Here is a 15,929-nt window from a genome sequence, read left to right on the forward strand (position 1 = left end):
AGCATGACGTCACATGGTATGGAATGTCCCTTTGGCCAGTTTGGGTCAGCTGTCCTGGCTGGGCCCCCCCCCCCCCTCTTGTGCACCTCCAGCCTTCTCAGTCGGTAGAGCATGGGAAGCTGAAAAGTCCTTGACTTAGTATAAACACTGCTTAGCAACAACGAAAACATGGGTGCGTTATCAACATTGTTTTCATCCTAAATCCAAAACACAGCACTGTACCAGCTACTAGGAAGGAAATTAACTCTATCCCTGCCAAAACCAGGACAATGATCAGTTAAACACGGCCATATAAATATGGTCAATTAAATAACATTGCATTTCACCATCATTGGTCAAATGGTTGGTCAAACCAACATTTGACCATCATTGTCATAATGACCCAACCCTAGGAAAAAGCAGTGTTATGAAGGAAACTGCTCATTTTCTGTGCATTTTCCTGAGCCTTTTCCAAAAATCCTACTAGCTGTTCTGGGAGGGAACTCTGACTAGTAGAGATCTGCTGTTCTGTAACTGTCATTTTGCAACTTCTGAAGAGCAACCTGTGTGGTAGAACTGCCTGGCGGTGCTCTGGGCACGATTTGGCAGTGGGGGTGGAAATGTTTTTTTCAGAGGAGGAAGCCAAACCTTTGTTAAAGGGAAAAATGTGGATAGCTTTCATCAGTGGAGGTTTTAATTTATTCAGTCCTGTTGATCGAGACACAAACTCTCAGTTAGCCCCATTTTTTTTTTAATCAGAAGCACAGTGGGTTGCTAGAAGCTGGGGAGACACCAGGGAAGATGTCATTCCATACATTCTCTGTCCTGTTATTCATGATCTTTCTTAACTGCTCCTACTGGCCACTGTTGGAGATTAGACACTGGGCTGATGGGCCTTGATATCACTGGTACAGATGTTCTTCTGTTTAAGAATTCTGGTTTTTTATATCAAAATGGGCAAAAGACTTAGAAAATTATGTCTAGGTGAACTGTCTTTCTTCAGAGTGTTGCTACTTTGCAGACAGGCCCAGGAGGCTACTGGGGAAGGGGGAGGTCACAGCACTTGGACATACAAATGAAAGTGGAAAATGCAACCTCTCTTAACTGTTTCCTATTTAGGTTCACTACTTAATATTGAAAGATGCTAGTGAGGATTACCAATTCTTCACCATTGAGCCTGAGACAGGAATTATTTCTACCCGTGCATCTTTTGACAGAGAGAAAAGAGCCTCTTACTTGATTGAAGTTCAGTCTCAGGACTCTTCAGAATCTGCTAGACCTGGTGTTCATGGGCAGCCCAACACAGGTAAAACTAGTAAGGAATTATATATTGGGTAAAAGATATCAGAGATTGGGTTCTTTAACTTTTCTAGACTTGGGGGGTATGTGAGCTGTCTGGAATATGACATGGTATTCCACCTCTGCCATTTCTAGTACGCATGTTCTTCTTGCATCTCCTTCTTAGACACAGCCTACATAAGGATTTTTGTCAGTGATGTGAATGACAACGCTCCGGCATTTCCTCGGCCAGTGTATGAGGTCAGCATAGACGAGGACAGGGATGTTGGAAGTCCTGTTGTGACAGCAACAGCAGATGATGAAGATGAGGGTGAGTGGACTTTTCTAAGTTCTCTTAGTGTTACTGTGTGTTGTGTGTAGTGCTACTTCCTTCATGGGCAAACAGATCTCTGCATTCAGGAGATGAGTAAGCATTTCAAGCATTTGTAAAAGTGAGGAGAGAAGTTCTGGGCACACAGGAGCGTTTTCTTTTGTTAGGTGCTCAGGCTCGCAGTGCAAAGGTTAAGCTAGCTGGCAATCTCTTTGGGGCAGAATGAAATCACCTGGAGTCACAACCCTGCTGTAACTTCACAAGAGGTAACATAAAAACTCACTCACTCCTGAGCATGTGCTCGCTTTGTGCTGACTCCTGTGCTTTCCAGATCTCCCTGGGAGTCAGTTTTGCTTACTACTATTGCAAGAAAACCAAACCTGTGTGCTTTTTGGTGAGTTAGTGGGTTGAATATGCTTGTGGAAGAATCTGACAAGCAGTGGACAATGGGGCATGACATGGCCAGAAGTGAAGACAGGGAGAAGGCAGGAATAAGGCAGGAAAAAAGGGAAAGCTAGACCTTCTTTTTGGGCTCACATTTACATCAGCTCTGATGGTGTGAAACTGCCCCTACAGTGTGGTGCGACCAGATGGGCTGAGCCAGTCCAATATCATGCACCAGCAGTCAGTTCCTGTCTTTGCTTCTGCTGCGGCTTTTTTGCTCATTTCATGAGTTGGTCCAGCTCAACTTGCTGGAGAAAAACAAACCCGTTGGAGAAAAGAAGGCAAGCTGGTGTGTTGGTGACAGAGCCCGAATGAGCACCAGAGGAACGTGTTGCTGGGAGCAGGTGGGAGTTGACCATTCCTTTCGGTAGCAGTGCTGTAATGCCCGTGCCTCTTAGTGCCCATGATGGAGAAGTAAAGAGGCCATTTAAAACCGGCTGCTGCACTTGAGAGAGTTTGGCAAAGGCGACTAGCAAGTGATGCTCAAACTCATGCTGCAAAGGTAGCCAATCTCTTCCAAGCACTAATGTTGAGTACAGCCTTTTCACTTTCTTGCCATCCATGTTGCTCTAGTCTTCTCATCCACAGTTGACTCACAACTTAAAATGCTGAATGTTCTTTCTACTCCTAGCAGTTCACCTGTATAATTTGGGAAATGACTTTCTATCCTGGAATGCAATGTCATGTATTTTTTTCCTTTTCCAATAAGTAAACATGAAGCACCAAACAATTCTATTTTTCCTAAACTTTTTGCAGCAATCAAACAACTGCTGTTGTACAGGTGGAATGTTCTGAGACGAATTCTTGCTCAAAATAGAGGACTTCTGTTATATTTTAGCACCATCAAGTGGTTAAAAAAAAAAGTTAAGGAATATTGGCATTTGAAATGGGAGGCTTAGGAAACATTGAGCAAAAATAGCTTCTAGTGTTTTAATAGTATGTTACCTTTTTATTATTGTCAAATGAATGCACAATAAATTAGAGACACACAATTCCTTCATTATCAATAAACAGGTGCTTGTCTGTGACTGCAAATGATATTTGTAAATATAAATGCAGACCTAACCCCCGATCTACCATACACAAACCCTTCAAATTACATACATGGATCATTCTGTTTGTGGCTGTGTTTACGTTTTATCTCCCACACACGCTGTAACAGTCTGGGCAAATAAGGTTTCTCTTGGCTACATGTCCACTGTGTATAGCTGGATTGAGCATTCAGAGAGTGGACAGGCAGCGGTCATTTGCTTTCTCTTGTAGGTGCAAATGCTAAACTAAGGTACCAGATCACATCAGGAAATGTGAAAGGAGTTTTTGATGTGGAACCTGAGGTTGGAACTGTCTTCATTGCTCAGCCTCTGGATTATGAACAAGAACAACGTTATGAGCTCCAGCTTGTAGCTTCTGATGGAAAATGGGAAAACCACACTCTTATCATCATCAATGTTGTCAATAAGAATGACGAAGCACCAGCCTTCACTCAGAACGAATACCAGGGCAGTGTCTTGGAGGAATTCACAGATCTGCCTGTACTTGTCCTAAAGGTAAAGCAGTTTGCACAAAGCAGAGCAAAACCTGACTTTTTGTTCTGGTCAATCCCATCCATTCACACAAATCCAAAAAGATAGTTTCTTTAGGGTGGGTGAGCCCTGGTATTAGGATTTAGCTAGCAACTTTCTGAAAAGAAAAGAATAAAGTCTGGTTGAATTTGCATGATGGACTTGCTCCCTTGACCAGCATAAATAACGGTTGGACTCGATGATCTTAAGGGTCTTTTCCAACCTAAATGATTCTATGATTCTAAATGTTGAAAAATGTGATGGCTTTCCTTTACAAAGCAGAGTTAGCGTATTTTGAGTAACTGTATAAGCATAGCAAGGTTGGCATGTTTACCTCTTGCATTTAAGTCACAGACTCTTTGGCTACGTTTATACTACCAAATAAACATTACCAGGGATTGTTCTTTGACTCTGGAACTCGATCATCTTCATCGTTTTGTTGTTAGAGCAGTCCCTGGCATGAGGACTGCTTGGTTGGTCCAGCTAGCAGTCTCCCAAACAATCCCTGGATGCAGATCAGGAGCTGGGCATTCTCTCTGGCCTGTGCTGATAATCAGCTTGGATGTATGGCCACACTGTTTTTGCAGCCTTCTCTTCACTCAGAGAGAAACGGCCCCTGTTTGCCTTTGTATTCCAGCTCGAAAGAGTTTCACAAGAAACATTTGCTCAGCAGATCTGTTACTACTTCCACTTGGTTCTTCCTCCAGTTATTTCCTCTTTCCAAAATATACTAGAAAGTAGAATATATTAGTCTGTTTAAACATGATCTTTTTGTTTCTCTAGGCTGTGCATGATGTTTGTTGAAAGAGTACGTGACTTGAATGACTCAAACCAATAAATGTTTGCTGTTAAAATGCATGCTATTTATTTAGCCTGCACAATACCAACTGCCATCAATAAAAGAACAGTGATTTCCCCTTTTCTTTTACATAAACACTTACCTGCTGTGGCTCGTTCCAGGTTTCTGCCACAGACCCCGACCAAGCGGCTGATCAAAATGCCATTAACTATTCCCTGCATGGACAGGGGGCCAGTAGTGAATTCAGCATCAATGAGAACACGGGCGAGATCAGCGCAAATAAAAGATTAGATCGTGAGAAGCGATCAACGTGGCGCTTTCTTGTTCTTGCAACAGATGAGAGCGGAGAAGGACTGACTGGCTTTGCAGATGTGATCATAGAAGTGAGGGATGTGAATGACAATGCACCCCTTTTCCTCTGTGTGTTGGATGGCTGTTTCATGGGCCACGTCCCTGAGGATTCTCCAGCAGACACTCCCGTCATGGAAATGACAGCAGTGGACCTCGATGACCCAAAGGCTGGTATGAATGCTGTGCTAACATACAGCATCATTCAGAATGTCCGAAATGAAATTAATCTGAACTTGTTCTCAATTGACTCAGTTAGCGGCACCATCTATACAGTGCTCGGGTCCCTGGATCGGGAGAAGGAAGACAAGTACCTAGTAGTGGTTGAGGCCAGAGATGGAGGAGGGCTCACTGGGACAGGCACCGCCACTATTTTGGTGACCGATGTAAATGATCATGCTCCAGTCTTCCTGCAAATGATCTACACGGCATTTGTCTCTGAGAATGCGAGTATTAATACTGAGGTGGCAGTGGTGTCTGCTGTGGACAGAGATGAGGGAGAAAATGCCATGGTGACGTTCAGCATCCTTGATGGCGACAACGACCACAAGTTCTCCATAGAGACAGATGAATTCAACAACTGTGGGTTTATCCGGCTACGAAAGCGGGTTGACTTCGAGAAGCCTCATGAAAGGGTGTTCAATTTGACTGTGAAAGCAGAGGATATGGATTTCTTCAGCATCGCTCACTGCGTGATCTATGTGGAGGACTCCAATGACCATGCTCCTGTCTTCTACCCTCAGTTCTATGAATTGGCTGCACTGGGGGAAGACACGCCAGTTGGCACCAAAGTTGTTCAGGTTTCTGCTGTTGACTTGGATTCTGGCCTGAACGGAAGGTTTTCTTTCCACCTGCTAAACAAGTCTGACCCAGGTGGCCAGTTCTCTATGGCTAGTGATGGGTGGGTGGTGGTTGCAGGACTGCTGGATCATGAGGCAGTGACACAGTACCAGCTCATTGTCATTGCCACTGATATGGGGCAACCCCCTCTGACTGGCAGTGCCACTGTTTTAGTGACTCTGCAGGATGTAAATGACAACGGGCCAGAGTTTGAGGCTCATTATAACCCAGTGGTCTGGGAAAACACAGCCTCTCCACAGGTCGTCCAAATGAACGAGACCTCTACATTGCTGTATGCTAAGGACCGAGACACTGCTGCTAACGGAGCACCTTTCTCCTTTCACCTTCTCAGTGATTTCGATAGTCTGACTAACTTCAACTTGCAGGACTTCCACAATGGAAGTGCCTTGCTCACCGCGCTGCGTACCTTTGACAGAGAAGTGCACAAGGTGTTCTACCTGCCCATCCTGATCACGGACAGCGGGATCCCGCCAATGAGCTCCACCAACACCCTGACCGTGAATATTGGGGACCAAAATGACCACCCGCATTCTGCTGGCTACATGGAATATCTCATTTACAGCTATAATGGTAAATCACTCCCTGATGCTTGCTTCCAAGTGTGACAGTAAGGTCAAAGGAGCAGCTGTGAGATTCATAGGAGGACTCTGTCCTGTTCCACATAAGCTAAGATCTTAATAGAGGTGCTACTGAAGTTTGCTTAAGCCCCATTGGAGAGCAGTAGGTGTGTGGGGCACAGGACTCTGGGCCACTTGGTTTGTGGAAGAAACTGAGCCAGCCTTGAAAGAAGAGCATAGCTGGCTGCTATTCCATGCATGTTTCTATCAAACTTGAGTAATGGTCTCTTGTTTTCAGATGCAGTTTTCCAGCAGCATTAACATTTCAGGGGGAAAAAAATTAACAAAATTCATAATGTTGCTAAGAAGTGATGAGTCTGAATGCTGAGAACCTTCTTCTTCCTCCTTAAATCTTTTTCCTCCTCCAGATTGAATTCAGTTTTAGTGAATACTCTTAAGCTGAACTCATGTGTAAACTTCCTGAGACATTCATATAAGCCTTCAGCTGACAAATGCTGTTATGGGGGAATTTTCTGTGAATGTTGGCTGCAGGCAGCGCAAGAAAAGCCACCTTTCCCTTCTTGCTTTGGCAATTAGCTAGCAGTTCTCTTGTGGTAAGCCCCACATAATAAGCCCAACAGCAAAATAAACCACACAGGTAAAAAGATTTTGGGATGCTTGCATCCATGTAGGCTCAGGTCATTCCTTCCTCTTCTACTCTGCTGTGTATCCTATGGTTTGATAGCACATTAAATAGTCTATTGTGGGCACGCTAGAAACTACTGTGTAGATTCTGTTGACTGTTTATTTGTACTGAAACGTTCTGCCTGTTGTGTGCTCGCTTTCAAGTTCAGCTTATTGTAAAGTTGAAACCAAGTCTGGTTGCTATTTGCTGAGAAAGTCTGCTTGCAGCCTAAGTACCAGATCTTTTCATTAAGCCTGAATTCCCTTTTAGTTGCCTCTTTAAAGGTTAAACTCATCCGTATTGTTAATTTCTGGGAGGGACTATTCAAGTCTTCAGCTCTTTGGTTTTTTAAAATATTAAGGAGAGACCGAATCAAAAGGCTACTATCATGTTGTATGTTACATTCATATAATGTGGGAGACAAACACCAGGGCATCCTGTACACTGTCTCCCGCAAAATATCCAATGAATGTTGCCACAGTTGCAGGAGAGGTACAGTTTTCTCTCCTTTTTGCATGCAGTCCCTCACTTGTCAGGGTTTGTGCTGTTCCCTTTCACAAGGTGAAGTCCCACATTTTTTCCTCTTTGTGTATCCTTGATTCTTTACTCAGTAGATATACGAATTCAGATACCTGTGGATCTCTCCTTCAGAAATAGCTTTTGTAAAACAAAAAAATACTAATTTGTGAGCTTTGCTGAGAGGATGCAAAACCAGCAGAATACATGCTGCTTTCCATCTCACCCCAAAGTCTCACCATCTACTCAAAATAAGCCTGGTTACTGTATTTTGGACATCCTCTCTATCTTGCTGTAATTTCATCCAAATTGCTATTGGTTTTTACCCTTTATAACCTAGTCAGCATTTTGGTTGTTTATCCTGCCAAACCCCAATCCCTGCCTAAACCACTCTGTAAGTTGGTGGGATACTGCAGCCAAAATAGTGAAAATGAGTAATTCCGATGTTGTTTCTGAGTATCTCTTACATCTTTCCTTAGAGGTGGCTTGTCTTTTTTCCTTCTCGTCTGCTTTTCATTGCAGCCACCTGCTGAATTAAATCGCTGTAGCCATACAGCAAACACCCGATAAGCAGGACACTGTGTGGTATTTGCAGACTGGTGCACATCTTACCTCAAGAACCATCATAACTACTTCTGAAGAGGTTTTAGACTTAAACCAGTAAAACTTGAATGGCCAGCCTGTTTGTGTATGTGTGAGAGATCTGACCGTGCCACTTATATGCTATGTTGTTTTAGGTATCCTCCCCATGACTGTACTGGGCCAGGTCCATGCCCCTGATGATGACGACTGGGATCACAAAATCTACCAATTTGAAGGAAAAACATCAAGGTATTTGGAGAGAAACATGGAAGTTGGGTGAAACGTATGGAAATCTTGCCCACACACAAAAACCTAAAAAGTATTTAAACTGCCTTTTTTTGAAAACAAGTGTGCAAAAGCATTTTGTTGGTTAGATGCTTGTGTGTAGCTCTCCAAAAGCCCTTCTGAGTGTGAGGCTGCAGTAGATAATGTTGTATGCCAAACCGGTCTGCTTCCTGTTGCTTGATGGGCTAGAACACCATTCCAAATTCCTGTTCACAGTCATACCTATAATCAGTATCAGCAAGCCACAACAGAAAAAATACCCACTAACTTCCATCCTCCTTCCTCCATGCTCCTGGAGAGTTGATGTTTCTGTGTCACCACTAGTTTTAAGACCTTACTTGTATTGGATGTGTTCACACCAAAGTGTCTGGATTGTGACTGCGGTTGAGATGTACATGTGCCATTCGGAGGTTTTGACAGAGGTGTCACTCTCAATGAATGTATCTAAACTGGGAGTCTGCACTGTTTCCAAAGTTATGGTTATAGTAGCCTGAGTCTTCCTACATGGTTCCTATGGCATAAAAGCAGGAAGAAACCTTCTTGATATACTGGTGAAGAGTCATTAGGAGCCAACAGAAGGCAATGTAAAAAAGTTCTGTTCTGCCCTGTCCCTTCATGAGGGAACACATCTGCTTTCTTTGATAGCTTTCCCAAAATAAAGTGGATCAGAAAAAACAGCGGCGATGATAATTGCTACTTAGCTTTTGAACTTCTCATAGCTTGTTCCTTGGCTTAACTCTTATTACAGGTACTTTAGCCTTAATGATAACTCAGGTTTGCTGACTATTAAAGAAGGAACCCCACCAGGAACATACAACATAAGAGTCAGAGTAATTGATGAAGTCTGGCCAGATGTTGTCTCAACTGTAAAGGTTATAGTGAAGGAAATCAAAGATGATGCCCTTCATAATGCTGGTTCTATACGAATAAAAGGTAAGCAATGGGATGAAGTATGTTAGGATCGTAATACTGAAATCTACCTCTTTCGTGTTACTGGTGTGTTACTTAGAATTCTCATGCTCTTAAACATGAGATGAGAGTTAATAGTTTTCTAGGTAAGGGTTTGAAAATGCATCTTTGTTTGTATGGTCCTCTGACACTGTATGTGAAGGTACATCTATGGAGAAAAAGACAGCAAGAAATGCTTGTCTGATGCAGAAGACAAAGATGCAAGATTTCTACACCAACTTTTTAACAAAACAGCAATTTATATTTCAGAAAAAACTTAATTTGAACAAGTGTCTGCCTGAAATTCATCAAATGGTTTCAGTCTTTGTGGAAAAGTAAAATCTTCTTAAACATGTTTCTGATTTAAAAGAATGAAAAAAAGAAATTAATAAGAGTCAAAAAGCTTGAGAACACAAACCCTGAGCAGAAGCCAGCATGGAAAATTTCAGAGCCTAAAAGTGAGAATACTCCTGAGTTTGCAGCTGAGTGCATTTTCTGCAGCCTTAATATTATTCTGTGGTGCTCCTCTCTTATTGCTACAACAGTTGCAAGATACGTGTTTGTCAGGTTTTTAACTTTTATTACAGATATCACTCCAGAGGAGTTCATATCCCAGTCCCCTGAAAAACAGAGTAAATACTACCAGATGAAGAAGCTGCTTTCAGAAATTATATCAGTCCAACTCGAAAACGTTCACATTTTCAGTGTATTAAATAGCACAAGTCAAACCCAAGGGGTTGATGTTTGGTTTGCAGTTTATGGTCCACCCTATTATAAAGCAGAAAAACTTAATGGCAATGTAGCAGCCTCCAGAGCATGGGTAAGTATCCATACTACGTATGAAACTAAAGCATCTTCTCATTGTGTCTATTCAGATAATATCCATTGCCTAGTGGATGCGCGTATTTAGAATGACTGAGGGAGTAATTAATGTGTGAGAAAAATGGATCATTTTTATCAGTAAACTCAAACAGTCCTTTAGCACTTATATTAAAAGCTTCACATATGAGTGTTTTAAAAGCCAGCCTATAAGTACATATTAAGTCACACAAACACAATGAGCTTTTAGGAAAGTGAAGTTGTTTTTCCTATTGGAAAGACTGTTAAACTCTGTATAAAGGATGTGTTTGGCTGTTGCCTTTCTACATGGTGTCTTAATGTTTCAATTTATAGCCTTCTACACAGAAATGTTCTGTAGCTGAAACTCACAAACCAGTCAAAAGTTCCAACTTTCTGAGTTAAGAGGGCAAAGCAGTAAAATAACCATTCTCCAGTGGAAAACCAGATTGGAAATGTGCATTGACAATTTAGTAAAGTTCCCGCCCCTCTTGCAAAAAAAAAGTTTTGATCAAAGTTAAATGACTCACTCTGTTGGAAATGTGTCTGTTGGTACACAGAGGCTGAAATAAGCGTTATTTTAGAATCAGTGCTGCAGTACCAACTCACTCTTGCCAGAAAAGGTATTTCTTCATTGCCCAATGCCTGTCCACCCTTCCCAATATTTTTAAGACAGAAGTGCGAATTAAAAATACAGATCAGATGCTATGTAAATAATCCATCACAGCCATCAGAGATTAAAATTTATGATCAATATGACAATCTTTTTGTCTTCTTTATCCACTCAGCTTATGATCAATATGACAATCTTTTTGTCTTCTAAGTGCTTACTCACACTATAATTGACTTATACCAAGGCTTTGGCCTTAACAGATGCCAGGCTGAGCTGCCCTTGGTGGGATAGAGCGAGGTAGATGTTGGAAGGAAGTGGCACAGCAACTAATATTGACAATAAGTAAGACTTGGGCTTTTCATGGCTGTCGTTGTGAGCTTCCTCTCTGTGGAAAAGTCAGATGAATGCAACTAATTGTTCTCCACAGCTGGAAAAGATCTTGGATATAAATATAACCCAGATTGGCATTGATGAATGCGTGACTGCAAACTGCACTCATAGCAGCGGATGCATCAGCAGGCATGAACAGAGTCATGTGCCAACAATAACCACAGCTGGAAGCATTTCACTGGTGTCTGTGGCAGTCCTGAGTCGTGCCCTGTGTGGTTGTGCAGCTCGGGAGAGTCCTCATCTCTCCTGCTCCTCATACCAGACAAACCCTTGTCTCAATGATGGCACATGTGTGGATACTGATTTGGGCTACAGGTTGGTAAAGTTTTGTCTGGTGTGCAAGCAAAATGCTTCTAGCTCAGTCTCCTCAGTAAGGAGGAGGACTGGAAGCTTGGGGACATGTCACTGCGTGTCTTCTCGCTGTGGCAGATCTGAGTTTTGTTATACTTCACGCATAGGTCTTGCAAACAAACCTCTATTTTCAGGTAGATACTTAGGTTCATCATAGTCTCCGGGAAAACCTTGGGAAGTTTGTAGGCTGTACCGGTTCCTTTAATATCATCCCGCAAAATGCTCTTCTTTTGTGCAACCTACCTTAATGTTGTTAAACACTTAAATCATGTCACTTATGTCACTTAATAACCTCTTCCCCACATTCCTTGCCTCATTTTTTCTCCAGAAATGACATCTTATAGACAAAATAGTATGAAGGTGAAAAAAATGATGGGACTATAGTAGCTCAGAATGAGCCTGGTCCCCTTCCAGAAGGCAAGACTTAAGCATGTTTGCTTAAAAACGGTCATCCCAACTTAGGAAAGCAGAAACAACTAGCCAGCCTCTTCTAAGAACCCTTGATAGGGGTGATAGGACTCAGAACGAAGCTGCAGAAGCCCTGGTCATAGTAAAGATCTGCGTCTGACATTGCTGCTCAGATGTAATCAGCCAGGGAAATCTTGCTGCCCAGAAACTCTCGGTAGGCTCCTCCACCTATCATTTGCTCAACTCTGAGGCTTCTTTACTTCTGCTCCATTTTCAGTGGGTTTTTTTGAGTGATCTTTTTCTGCATCCTACCCTGTCACTCTGCTCCCATTAGGTACTAGCAATCTATGGGAAGTAGAAACTAAGAAATAGGGGCCCAGCTGTTCTCCCTCCCTGTCCTCCTGCCCATTTCTGTTGCTCCTTTAGTTTCCCCCTTACCGTTTTTGTTATTGTCATGCCATGATAACTCTTTTCTACAGAATCCCCAGAGTATTAAGGAAAGAACCCCAAGCATCTATTTTTGATAGTGTAAAGGAAATAAACCAGTAAGTAGCTTGCAATAAGAGTGAAGTTATCAAGATCTATGACTGTCATCCCTTTTCTCACTTTTTCTGGATCGTATTACCTTCCCACAGCCTTCCTTTGCTTTCCCTGTCAACATTATAAAGTCTTTAAACAAGCTGATAACTAAGCCTAGTGAAAAGTGGGTTTCTTATCTTTGCTGAAGAGATTAGAGGTTTTCAGGTGCTTTGTATATTACAATGTCTCCATCATTTGTTCACAGAATTATTCTTGCATAGGCATATTATCATTTAGAACTAAAGCTAAATTGTGTTTGTACAAACAAGTCAATAGGGAACATTTTATGACGGGAGTTTTGCTAGTGCTTAACCCGCACTATGGCCTAGGCAACATGGGCCCCTGTGCTTAAAGTGGAGAGTCCTGCTGTGGGAAAAGCCCTTCATGACTTCTGCTTGGATGGTGGATTTTTGCTTTTATTTATTTTTTTAATAGATGCAAATGTTCTGCAAATTTCCATGGACCAGACTGCCAACAGACAAAACACAGCTTCAGAGGCCATGGCTATGCCTGGTTCCCTCCTCTTAAGCCTTGCTTTGAGAGCCGCATCTCCTTAGAGTTTATCACTGAAGTTGCCGATGGCCTTCTGTTGTACCATGGACCAGTGGCACGAGGGCAGCCTGGAGAACGGGAAGATTTCCTTGCATTAGGTTAGCAACTTAAAGACTATTTGTTCTTTGTGTTTGTGTGAAGGTAAGATTCTACTTACAGTTGATAGGGTTTTTTTAAAAAAAGGTTCAGAAAGTTATCTCCTTAGAGTTTATCACTGAAGTTGCCGATGGCCTTCTGTTGTACCATGGACCAGTGGCACGAGGGCAGCCTGGAGAACGGGAAGATTTCCTTGCATTAGGTTAGCAACTTAAAGACTATTTGTTCTTTGTGTTTGTGTGAAGGTAAGATTCTACTTACAGTTGATAGGGTTTTTTTAAAAAAAGGTTCAGAAAGTTACTTTTGGAAAATAAGGAAAATGCAGAAAAATTTGTGAGTATGCCCAGTTTGTATCCTGTGTCACTCTGTTAGAAGTTGGATTTTTTTAAGCTGTCTAAAGAACTCCTCCAACTAAAATCTAACTGCAACAGTCGTTTCAACTGAGTTTGAGTGAGAACATGGTTAGTGCGTATCCAATAAGAGTCTTTCCTTTGCAGAGCTCTCTGGTGGTGTCCCATCGTTGACCGTGAGCCACAGCTCTGGTGACCTTTTCCTGCAGCTGTCACAAAAAGTTAATGTTGCAGATCGCCGCTGGCACAATATTAAAATTATAAATGATGGAAAGGCAAGTGTAAATATGGACAATCCTGTGGAAGCACTAATTCATGTACCTAGTTATTCCTTCCAAATCCTTCCTCCCTTCTGTAGAGCTCTTATCAATCAGTCTTCCATCATCTCTGCAACAGCAGGGATTGAAGTTTGTCAGCTCGTCCCCTCAGTCTTGAAGCAGTGAAGCAGAACAAGGCCTGGAGAAGTCTCGTCCAATTTTGAAACTGGCCCTGCTATTTTCTTTGTTTAATGATCCTATCTATCGCTTAGACTACAGAGCTGTAATAATCCAGGGGCTAAATGCTTCCTGGACTGATGGAGTGAAATATCCTTAATTTCTCTGAGCGGGAAACCCTGTCTCACCAAGTGACTTTAGACGTGCAGCACAAAGGAAATAGATATGCTTTTGTGTAAAGGGAAGAGCTTGCTGATGTAACACTGGTGAAGGCATCTACTAGGCTCCCCCTTCCTCTCCCCCATAAGACAAGCTGGGGGGCATGTCAGGATCTGGGATGGGGAGCCTGGCAGACCGTCTGCTCTGCTAGATTATCTCTCTGGGTTCTGATTTGGCAGAGAACTCCAAGAAAATCCCATCTTCCCTCTGCCGTGTCAGTGACTTGGCATGGTCATGATAGAGTCAGATCTTTCTTTTGTGTGGCTCCTTAGTTATACGCCATGTGCAATAACCTTCCAGATTAGTATGTGGAAGTATTTTATTATTTTAATAAAGTTTCCTGCACTGTAATTGCTAGTTACTATCCCCCCTTCTGCTAAGTGAAAGAAAATGTGTAATTAAAATGTATGCACGTCCCCCAGATGCAATTGTTTTAAATAATGCTTTTCTCTAGAAAGTGAAGCTGATTCTTGACCACTGCGTAAATGTCTCGGTTAGAGACAATGACAGTGTCGTTAAGAAGATCTCCCAAATGGATCTGTCTGCCTGTGAAGCCTCTGAAGAGACTGTGGGATCTCAAAGGTAAAAAAGAAACAAAAACAAACAACAAGAACTGGAAACATAATGACTCAAAAGAGCTAAGGAAAAAGGGGGGAAAAGAATTCAGCCAAGCTGCTGTATTTTGCATGCCACTAATTCTTTCTTTCCCTCCCTTCCCTTCAGCATGAGTAGGCTCTTCAGTGGCCATCAGCCCCTGCAGCTGGGTGGAGTTAAGAAGACTTTGCCTTACCACGATTCACAAAGGCGCTTCAGAGGGTTTGTTGGCTGCATACGCAATGTCATTGTTGATAGTAAGGTAGGGCTACTAAGACCAGTCTTGGGTTTACTGCTGTTAACTATAGACACCTGATGTGATGCTTCTCTTTGTCCTTTTCCAGGTCTATGATTTAGAGCACCCTGCAGAGTCTTTGAACAGCGCTCCCGGCTGTGTCCTTACGGATGAGATGTGTCAAAGCAGTGGGATGGCCTCCTGTGGCGTCCATGGCAAGTGTGTTGGTGGTTGGGATTTCTTTCACTGTGACTGTTCCCCAGGATATGCTGGACCAGCCTGCGAAAAAGGTACTGCAAGTTCTAGGGTGAAATTAATGGTGAGGATCTGTGGGAACAGCATCAAACATACTGCTTTAAATTTGCCATGACTTTGAACTGAGTAGCCTAATAAGACCATGCTGTACTCTGAGAGTGATTTCGATCTGCAGCAATGTAAAGATCCTTCTAACTCTTGTTGAATAAAGATAATGTCACAGATGAGGGTCTTGTTGAGACCTGCTTTACTTTGTAGGGGAGGCATGTGGTCAGATGGGTTGTTTTGTCCTTTTCATCACAGCATCTTATTTCTCAGTGGTGAAAGATGAAACATTCTGCATTGTGCCTTCTTCCTCTGATCATACTGATCACAAAATGTAGTTTAATTAACATGGTACTATTTGTCACCTTGCAGCGGTTATAAGAGTGATGAGGTTGCCAGCTTGGTATGTTCTCTCTGTGAAACCTGGGGGCACAACCCTCAAGTCCTTAGGCCCAATTTTCCATCTATAAAATGGGGATAATTGCATTTGCCTGTGACAGTCACTGGAATGAATTGAAGGTTGTGCAATGCCCCTTGATTACAGCAGTGCGTGCATGTGGGGACATAATATCAGGCTGGCTCCAGCAAATGTGTTATCCTGTACAAAATCAGCATGAAATATGTATCGGAGAACAAAAGCATGCAAGAGTGGATAATCATAGAATCATAGAATAGTTTGGGTTGGAAGGGATCTCTAAAGGACATCTAGTCCAATCCGCCTGCTGTGCGCAGGGACATCTTCAACTAGATCAGGTTGCTCAGAGCCCCGTCCAACCTGACCTTGAATGGTTCCAGG

General features: G+C 42.5%; 1 protein-coding gene across 1 annotated transcript in view; it reads left to right on the forward strand.

The window, feature by feature from the left end:
• The window catches only part of LOC103895799 (neural-cadherin), a 46,031-nt gene that overhangs the window by 20,356 nt on the left and 9,746 nt on the right, over positions 1-15,929 (forward strand). The window contains exons 15-27 of the mRNA XM_009275505.1: positions 1,099-1,285; positions 1,445-1,588; positions 3,296-3,579; positions 4,555-6,172; positions 8,098-8,191; positions 8,976-9,160; positions 9,763-9,995; positions 11,053-11,330; positions 12,789-13,003; positions 13,499-13,626; positions 14,459-14,586; positions 14,728-14,860; positions 14,943-15,123. Coding sequence (XP_009273780.1) covers positions 1,099-1,285; positions 1,445-1,588; positions 3,296-3,579; positions 4,555-6,172; positions 8,098-8,191; positions 8,976-9,160; positions 9,763-9,995; positions 11,053-11,330; positions 12,789-13,003; positions 13,499-13,626; positions 14,459-14,586; positions 14,728-14,860; positions 14,943-15,123 — 3,808 coding nt within the window. The remainder of the gene's footprint in view (positions 1-1,098; positions 1,286-1,444; positions 1,589-3,295; positions 3,580-4,554; positions 6,173-8,097; positions 8,192-8,975; positions 9,161-9,762; positions 9,996-11,052; positions 11,331-12,788; positions 13,004-13,498; positions 13,627-14,458; positions 14,587-14,727; positions 14,861-14,942; positions 15,124-15,929) is intronic.

Source organism: Aptenodytes forsteri, unplaced genomic scaffold, assembly GCF_000699145.1.
Source record: "Aptenodytes forsteri isolate BGI_AS27 unplaced genomic scaffold, ASM69914v1 Scaffold208, whole genome shotgun sequence".
Taxonomy (NCBI): Eukaryota; Metazoa; Chordata; class Aves; order Sphenisciformes; family Spheniscidae; genus Aptenodytes; species Aptenodytes forsteri.